General features: G+C 32.6%; 1 protein-coding gene across 2 annotated transcripts; it reads right to left on the reverse strand.

The window, feature by feature from the left end:
* Window positions 1–405: 405 nt before the first annotated feature.
* LOC135922965 (putative uncharacterized protein DDB_G0282133) lies at window positions 406–8934 on the reverse strand. 2 transcript variants are annotated; one of them, XM_065457523.1, is made up of 4 exons: window positions 8797–8934; window positions 5251–6408; window positions 4217–5023; window positions 406–4080 (listed from the first exon to the last, which is right to left on the reverse strand). In XM_065457523.1, exons 2-4 carry the CDS (start codon window positions 6344–6346, stop codon window positions 608–610), a joined length of 5376 nt encoding a protein of 1791 aa, XP_065313595.1. In that variant the 5' UTR covers window positions 6347–6408; window positions 8797–8934; the 3' UTR covers window positions 406–607. The 2 variants fall into 2 exon arrangements, with proteins under 2 accessions (XP_065313595.1, XP_065313594.1); XM_065457522.1 differs by having other exon boundaries at window positions 5251–6456; window positions 8797–8884.
* Window positions 8935–10210: the final 1276 nt, after the last annotated feature.

Here is a 10210-nt window from a genome sequence, read left to right on the forward strand (position 1 = left end):
ATATTTATATTCACAAAATATCGTTAATTATTATCCAATAAAAAAAAATTATATATATATAATAACGCGGTTATTCTAAAAAGTAACTAATTTTAACTAATAATAATAATTACAGTTTGAAGGTTTGAAAAAAGGGAGTAAAAATACAAAATTTATATAAATTCGTGTTTATAATAAAAAATGTTATATAAAAACTAAAAAATGAACACTTAAGTAAATTACATTTATTATATAAAACTTAAAATAACCAAAATATAAGGCTAAAAAAACTAAACGAATTTGAACTATATTGGGAGCAAATATTTAATTTAAATATATAGACATGTTAAGAGAAGAGCATTTTTTTGATCTAAATGCAAATTGTATAAAGAAAGGATAAGGAAAATAAAGGATAGAAATATTGCACCATTTATTTTATTTGCATTTGCAATTTTTGTTAGTTTTAAAAACAATCCGGCTAAAATTAAAAAGAGAGTTTTTCTAAATTTATATCTTATGTTCTCACGAAATTAATCATCATTATATTTTAAAAAATATTCTATAAATTTAAGCCTAAAAAAAACTATAAATAAATGTATATCTATTATATAATATATATAATTCGTTTTCAAACAAAAACAATTTGATTATTAATCGTGTCGGAAACGGCGAAAGTTTGAACGGGATACTGTTCGTATTCGTGAATCCCATTATTAAACATGGAAGAAGGTAAGGAAATGCAAGAATCGAATCTATTTGTTAAAGTTGATGACAATTGGTCCGATGAGCTCGTGAGAACGGGAGAAGAGATCAGAGGAAAAACTTGTATCACTCTACCATCGGCGGTCAACTGGATTACCCTATCGTTTCCCGAGTCAAGAAGGATAATATTTTCACTATTAGCCGAGTAACAAGATACGCTACTGGGATAGCTGAAATTTTCAGTTATTAAGGGATAGGCAGAGTTGGCCCCATTCGTAGAAGGGGTAGTTAAAACCTTGGGTATCTTGTTGACGCAGCCAATTTTTATGCCGTTTCGATCAAAAAGTTTTAATGAATGATCCCCCGCGTCCGTTACGTATATTATGGATCTGTGGGAGGAATAATGAACCCTTTTAGGGGCTGTCAGATGGTTGTGACCCCATTTACCAACAAAAATACCGTCCCCACTAAATACTTGTACCCTTCGATTTAATTTATCGCATACATATATAAATCCCATTGAATCGAAAGTCACACCAGTAGGATGCTCAAATTGTCCGTTAAAATGACCTTTTTCTCCGGTCCCCAGGATCCTTTGAAACTTTAGTTCAGAGTTTAAGCAAACAACTTTGTGATTACCACTATCCGCTATCGCTATTTGGTCTTGATACCCTAATGCCACGTCACAGGGTCTGTTCAATTTCTCGGGCGTATACCCGAAAATACCGTAGGACTTAACAAAAGAGGTAATGGCTTTACCGTTACCTAGCTGTAACTTCATCATGCGTATCTTGTGGTTACCCTTATCTGCTACAAATAAGTGTGTGCCGTTGGTTGACAACGCCAATCCCATAGGGATCTTCAAACTCACGAAGCCGCCTTTATTCGAAGGATTTACTTTTACGTTGAGACTAGCGTACACTCCGTTTTCTGCTATATTAAGGGAATCATTTTGCTTTTTAATGTTGCCGATAGAATTTCTTTTGACCTTGTTGACTTTTTTTTCGCTACCATTCGATACTTTTTTCGATAATTTTACGCCATTTTCTTTGGGAATACGATGATTAGACTCCCCAATTCCAGTATCGGAAGTTCTTCGTTGATAAGGAGAGGATCTGGATTCATGTTTGATTAGTATCGAATGAGGTGGACCGGTAAGAGAGTTAGCTTTATATTCGCTAATATTTGTATCGATGGCTCTGCCGGACTCAAAGTTAAGAAATAGATCTAACTCATCTTCATCTAATTCTCTTCTTTCTTCCGAGGACTCGTAAACGTCAAGAGGGTGATCATAAAACAACGCCAACTCGCCAATCTGTTCGGTATTTCCGTTATCTGTATCATGCCTCGTGTCATTATCATTTTCACCGAGATCAAACAAATCTCTGTCGCTTAAATTTGCAGGACTTAAGCTCAAATCTGGGGTTTCGTAATTTTTCAAAGATGAATGAGATTGGATCTCATCAGCAAATTGTTCGATATCTTTTTGCATGTCGTTAATTCTTTGAATGTAAGCTCGCAATTCAGTTTCGAAAATATTATCTAATATTTGACGTTCATGCACATTCTCGTCACTTTGATTATCGTTAACCGAATCGTTTACCTTAGAATTATTATCGGCGATTTTATTTAACTTTTTATTTTGACTAGTACTAGGAATGCCACCGGGTTTATCGTCGGCATTTTCCAACATGTTATGTCCTTCAATGTGATCCTGGAATATTATGTCGTTCGGAATATCCTCTAGATGATTGACATATTTAGATTTCAAGGACTTCTCCTTACCCCCATACGATTTTAAATCTTCATCCTTGTGACAAGAGGCATTGCCCGTATTCACAACACTTGAAAACGTTTCATCTTTGATGTTAGAATCATTTAAATTTGCCCTTATATTATGAATCCGTTCCCTAATCGGGACGTATTTGTAATTGCTGTCATTGCAAGTGCCATCGGGCGAAAACAAAGCCACGGAGGCTAAATTCATCAAAAACTCATTTCTGCGTTTGAATCGCTGAAGAGTGTTAAATTTATTTTTCAATGACTCGGATATTTTAAAGTTTTCAGATATCGGCACATCCGTTTCTGGTATAAATATATCCGCAGTGCTATTTAAGCCCATCCCGTTTAAAGTTAAGTTATCAAATTTATATTCTGGATTATTAATATTAGTAGCGATGAAAGATTTCGTTGAAATTGGATTATTATTAACAAGGTTGGGCCGATTTGTATCGCTGATATGCTGCTGTCTCCTTTTTTGCTCCATTCTCAATTTAATTGGCGGGTTTTGTAAATATTCGACACTGGAAGAAGAACTAGGGTTTCCATATGTTTTCAATTTCGAATCTAAATTCGAATCTAAATTCAAATTTCTCAAAGTGGTCGTAGTACCCTTCTTGTAGGACCTTGAAGGGCAATCAGGAAAGCTTAAATGATCTATGTAATAACTCGTTTGAGCGTCTTTGCCGATATGGGAATCGGTATGTTTCAATTGCTCTAATTTTTTTTCGGCTCGAGTTTTTACCTCGCCATCATCAATAAGCCAAGACTTCCACCAATGATCACCAGGCGGTTCAATCCTATTTTCCTCGTGATTTATATTATTATTATTATCTGTTTTACTCCTTTGATAAAAGTTTTTCTTTAGCTTTCTTTTTGCCATACTTTTGTGAGCTTCCTTGTGAACGTTGATTTCATTGGAACCTCCATTGGTTTCTTGCAAACGATCGTTGTGGTTTAACGCGTCCAATACAATCTCGTCTTTATTATCACGATAAATATTCGTATTATTGGCGTAACCGTTAACGTGATCGGCATTTATACTTGTATCATGAGGATAATTTTCGTAGGATAATGGCGAATCGGGTGTCGCAAAATGGCTATTTTTTATTATCGGCAATTTTTTGCCGTTTTTAATTGATGATATATTGTAATCATTGAAATTAATGTCTGGGTCGTAATTATTAAGAGTGGCATTGCTAATCACATTATTTGTAGTTAGACAGCGCCCATATTTCCTACGATAATACGATTTGTGTAATTCCCTATCTCTTCTATTCTCATCCTCGATAGTTTCTAGGGTGGAGCCTCCTTTTTCGTTATTTGTGTCGAGAGTTTCGGCTGATTCAATTTTATTAGCATTAAATTCACTTAAAGACTTTTCTATGGCTTTAATGGTGCTCGAATTTTTTAAATTGAAAGACGTTTTACTCCTGTATAAACTGTAGGGCAAGCCAGATTTATTGTTGCTTATGACGACGGATTTGATTGGGTCCTTTTTAGGACTAGCCATCTTATAAATATCCGCGTAATTAAAGCGGTTAACGTCTAATCTATGAAACTTGGGGGATATATTAGACTCTGAGAGATCCGTTAATGTTCGAGGATGCACTTTAGCATCTATTTATTTTGGAATCCAAGATAAATACCATATATAACAAAAAAAAATGCAAATAATTGTTTAACCATTCTAATTTTATAATTTATTTAAAATTAAAATAAATATAATAGTAATAATAATTAAAATTTTTTTAACCTGTTCTCCAATTTTTGTTAGTGTGTGGGGAGGTGGAGCTGGTCACTGAGGAGGGGACTTCGTTGCCCAGGTATCCAGCGAATATATCGTCTTGACTAGGTGTACTACTACTTCCAATAGGTGCGCGGCGAGAACTAGAGGAATAATCATAGGAAGACGGAGTTGCGGTTGTTTCGTAAGTGGAACGTGGACGATTTAAAAATCTGCTTGTTCGAGTCGGCGTGGCCGTACTTCCGGTATTTCTTTGAGCCGGTGATGTATACCGATTGGATCCAGATTTGTAATTACCTGTGGTATCTAATGTCGAATTTACATTGTCATTATCTCCGGGTGTTAGAGTGTCGTCATTTTCGAATGAGTAGGATCTAGAAAACCTACTGGAAGTTGTCTCATTGTTGGGTGAAGACGTCGTTTTGGAAGTCAAATTTCCGGAATGAACTACACTCCTAACGTGTAGTTCACCGAAGGTAAGGATGTTGGATCTCAGCATGTTGTTGTCGGCTATGAACTTCATCCTTTTGTAACTTTCTACCGCTTCCACGTTGATGTCCCGTATATGATCTAGATATGTCGATATTTGTTGCTTCAGTGTAACTAACTCCTCAGGGGTCAACGGCACTATTTCAGGCAAAACTTGGGGCGGGGGTGTAGTATTAATATTATTAGTTGTGGTTTCTTTGTTATTATCTTGTACCATCTCTTGAGCTGCCAATAGAACCTTAGCAGCGGCGGCATTTTTAATCCTAGTTTTGAGGCTTTGTATTTGGACTCCTTGCTCGTCATCATCTTCATCTTCGTCCTCCTCTCCTGTTTTTTAGAAGTTACAATTATTTTTAAAAAAATCTTTACTGGAACAATTTGAAAAACAGTTTTAAAAGCGCTCAATTTTTTTAAACTATTATGTCAACATGATTAAAGTAAAACTTAATTCAAGGTTTAATTCTATGATTCTAATTAATTCTTACATCGATAAATATATTGAAACTTAACCAATCATATATTTATGTTTGTATCATAGTGGATTTGCCATATACCTTCGTTAGAAGTCGTTTCGTGACTGTCTCGATTATTGGATGTAGCTCCAGCACCTGTAACGTTATCTATGGGAGAGCTACTTGAAGGTAGAGTTGGTTGATTTAAACGGGTTGCTGTCCGTTGGCAATATGATTCAATTTCCTCCTTTTCCGTACTGAGAGTACCCTGCCTTTCCGTCATTTTTCGGATTTCAGACTCCATTAGATTGTCCACTTCTTCTAACAGAACTCTTTCCCGATTGTTAAGCTCTCGCACGCATCGATCTATCTCCATTTTGATCTCGTTTTTGACAAAGTTGAAGTTGTTTTTCATGTTAGCAAGCTTTTGTTCGATGACGTTTATAGTTTCCTCGAGTTTTGGTACATTTCTTTGGGTGTTGGTCAAGAGGCGAATCACTTCGCGTTGCATTTGCTCCAAGTGCGACTCCTTGCAAGCATTGCACACCTTCCGATCGCAATGCAGGCACTTAAATAGCTCAGTGTTTTCGTTACAAATAGGGCACGTTTCCAATTTCACGAACCTATATTGTTGTGTAGGAGATTGCGTGGTCGTTTGATAACTAGATCTTTGGGCGGATGGGAGATGACTAGTGTATTGACCTAACCTATCGTTGCTAGCTTCGTCCGTTACTGATCGTCGTGAACCTCTCCTAGAATTGGTTTCCTGAAGTAACATAAGATTACTGTTGCCGCTCTTCGCCTCTTCGACAGCTATAACCGAAGGTAATTCCAAAAAACTTAAGATGGTCAAATTGTTGGGAAAGGTTTCGACACCTTTATAAGGTAATATGTTTTCTGTCCGGCATTCAGCACATTTAACGATTCTCTTATAATAATCGGCCATATTTTCAAGACATTCCAGACAATAGGTATGTTGACAGGGTAACAGTTTAGGTTGCCTATACCGATCTAAGCATATGGGGCAAGTTAAGAGTTTTTCAAGCTGATTAAAAGGGAAATGATTGTTATCATTTGCATGTGGATTACTTTGAGCTGCAACACCGATATCACTCTCTTTAACATCATCGTCGTTCTTAGTTGCATTTCGATTAGGAGACTTTTTATTGTTATCCTCCTTTGTCAATTTGGCTGACATTTGAAAATAGTATTCTCACAAATTGGTGATTATATAGCAGCCAATGAATAGGATGATATATTCTGTTTTTTTTAAATATCGTATTGAAAGGATTTTTCTGATATAATATGCTACATTTAGAAAAATAAGAATCAAAATATAATATAATTTAATAATACACGAAAATTAAACTTGATGCGCTGAAAATTTTTTTAAATAAAAATTATTTTCATATTATCTCATGAATTGTGTAACAAGGATAATTTATAATTATCATATTCTCATAATTCATATAAAATAAATGTGTTCAAATTATTTTTAATGTGCCAACATATTTTAATATTCTAAATTACAATACATTTATATAAATCGAATTTTTATGTTTAAAATATTTTAATAATTAATGTTTACTCTAAATATTATATACTCTCCTGAAGCTTAGAAACCTACGAGTCCGTCCTTGGGCTTAAAAATTTAGAATCTATTATTTAATGACCCTTTAAATTTAGAGTTGCTAAAAAGGCTCGATTTGGCCAATTTTAAAATTAAGATATTAGCCAAAATATTATTACGCAAACCGATGCCCAAACCTTTCTGCCATCTATGAGCAAGATCTCCAGGCTTGCGTTAAATTTTTTGGCGAAAATAAGTTAGCCCTTTTTTAAAAATAAGAACAGTTAACACACTACTTATTACGATCTTTGGGAAAGAGGTCTGCATTGAGCGAGTTTTTAGCCTGCCCCTCATGCCCACCCATACTCGGGTTTGGTTGGGCTTTCTAAAATATTTTCAACATTGAATAGGCGGGCGTGGGCTGGTGAATTTTTAATATTTTTCAGGCAAATTTCATAGTATTGCATGATATATATGTTTAATTAAAGATACGTGAAAATAAATGAATAAAGAGCTGCGGAGGGGGGGGGCGTGTTAAACAAGAATTTTAAAAAACGAGTGGGCGGACTTTTTGGCTACCTATTGCAGACCTCTCCTTTGGGATACAAAATTATATAATATCTATCTACTTAAAATTAAATAAATTAGTTAGTTTGAATAAAAAATAATAATATTTAGGATTATAAACATAATTTTAAAAAAATCAAATAAGGCGGCACATTGGCAAAAAGCCTAAAAGGAGTATGAATCATTTTATTTTTTAAACACTGGAAAAAATTGAAGCGTTGATTTATTGGTCATAATAATTTAAATCAAATCAACACAATCTAATCCGTATCTCTTTCGAAAGATATTTTTTTAAAAAGGATTCCAAATAATTTATTTTATTTTTTTAATAAAAAAAAAAAGCTATATAAAAAATAAATTTATCCATATGCTGCCTTTGTAAATTAAAAAAAGATTATATTAAAAAATAATAAAATAACCAAAACCCCATGCCAACTATCGCTAAATCAATAATTAAGCCAAATTTAATATATGACGAATTTTATAAAAATACACCGTGATGTGCTTTGAAATTAACCAATGCGTGAATGTGAATATCACTTGATTATGTATAAAAATCTTAATGAAGTTGTGTTCCTTGAAAAAAAAGAGAATGATTTAATAATGTGATCTTTAAAGAGTTTTGATGACGATTCTAGGTTAAGCGAGAATGGATAAATCTGAAATCGTGTCGCTATAAGAACCAGGAAAAATTTGGGCGGGTCTAAATTTAACACATCTAGAAAAAAAAAGTTTCACAAAACCCCCTTCTCCAAAATATAATCCCATAAAACTATAAAGCAGTTTTTATGTCAAACCGAACTGAGAAACCGAAATAACAGTTATAACTTGCCGAACCGCTATAAGAGAATTTTTGAAGGAAGGGAACCGAACCGATTTAAACTGCAATAATTTTTTGGAAATTTTATTATAATTTAAAATGATTGGTAAGGAAAATTAGTACAAACTTATATTTCATATTATACTTAATTTGTCATTTCTTATGTATGTTGCTTTATCATTAAATATATGAGTATCATGGCTGCCATTTCTAGGCTAGGATATAACATTAAATTTAAAGTTCTTAAGCATTTTAGAGGATAATATCAGTTAAATTAATTAAATTATAAGAAAAGGATTAGAAAATCAAGCCGTTAAAAATAAAAACGCAAAACAAATTGCCTTTTATATTATGACTTCAAATATCAATAATGCTAGGAAAACGTTTAAAAAAATGGGAGAACCGGGTTTGAAATGGAATTGAGTTATTCTATGATATAAAGTAGTGTTGTTAAACGGCTCATTTTGAGCCTATTTTTAAGAAGGGCTAACTCAATATTTTAGCCTGAAAAATATAGCCTAAGCCTTGAGATTTCGCTAATAGATGTCCTAATCTTGGTTCCTTCTACAAGCAAAATCTTCAGGCTTGTGTTATATTATTCTGGATTAAATAGTGAGTTAGCCGTTTTTAAAAATAGGCTCAAAACGAGCTTTGTTATTAAATATATATATAATAATTTTTTTTTTCTTACCTTTATTTAAATCTTATCTTCAGAATTAAAATATATTCTTTTAAAAACAAACCAATTTTTTTATCAAATTTTGACAATATTACAAAACGTCATTGAAAATAACATTATTTAAAAATATATATATACTTTAAAAAAATTTATAATAGAAAACAAAATTATTTTTATAAAAAAACAGTTGTTATCTATTATTGATAAATAAACTTAATAAAAAAATAATCCCATTCAGCTTTAAATTTTCTAAAAAATATATATTTTATATAATTAAAAAAAAACAATAATTTATTTTTATATAGAGTTTAAAATTAAGTTTCTTTTTAAAAAAAAATCAGATGCTATTTTCCGTTTTATTTAAAAAATGATAATGTCAAAATGTCATCATTTTGAGTCAATCGAATGCTTTTCAAAAAATCAAACTGCCAAAAAATTTTGAGTCCTGTCAAATTTTTAAATCTAACTGAAACTAAAGGGTATGTCCAAATTTAAGAATCTTTTCAAAAAATACTCGCTCGAGAATTTACAATAGCAAACAAATTGGCGGGCCTTAACCTCGCGTTTAAATAGAAAGAAATGTTTAAAAACGCTGTGTTATTCGAAAATTTGGACATAAAATAGTATATAAAGTATATTAAAATTGCTCATAAACAACTTGCGAATCCAGATATTTCGATTCCCGCGTATACCCAAAAAATACACAAATTATTTATAAAATATAGGGTTTTTATAAGCAAATTAAAAGTACCCTTATTTCAAAAAAAAATAAACTACATTCTATTTAAATTAAATGTCTATTATGAATGCCATTGGAGAAATGCCAACCCTAACCTGCAGATACATCATTCTATTAATATATTTTTTTAATTTGGAATGTAATAATGCAGGTTGAAAAAAATTATAAAGAACTTCATGAATTGTAAATTGGAAAGCATCGTATTTCAAATAGGTTATATTCCATCTATTCGGTTACATGTCAATACCGCGAAAATTTTAGCGCGAAATGTATTATCGCGAATGCATTATCGCGAATGTCGATTATCGCGAAAAGATATTATAGCGAATGCATTACAGCGAATGCATTATCGCGAATATAATATAGCGAATGCATTACCGCGAATGCATTATAGCGAATATAATACAGCGAAAATATTATAGCGAATGTATTAGCGCGAATGTAATACCGCGAAAATGTTATCGCGAATGTATTATAGCGAATACATTACAGCAAATGAATTATCGCGAATGCATTATCGCGAATATATCACCGCGAATGCATTATAGCGAATGTATTATAGCGAATGAATTATCGCGAATACATTATAGCGAATGCATTATAGCGAATGAATTATCGCGAATGCATTATAGCGAATGCATTATAGCGAATACATTATAGCGAATGCATTATAGCGAATGCATTATC

Source organism: Gordionus sp. m RMFG-2023, chromosome 1 (genome assembly GCF_954871325.1).
Source record: "Gordionus sp. m RMFG-2023 chromosome 1, tfGorSpeb1-WG-v2, whole genome shotgun sequence".
Taxonomy (NCBI): domain Eukaryota; kingdom Metazoa; phylum Nematomorpha; class Gordioida; order Chordodea; family Parachordodidae; genus Gordionus; species Gordionus sp. m RMFG-2023.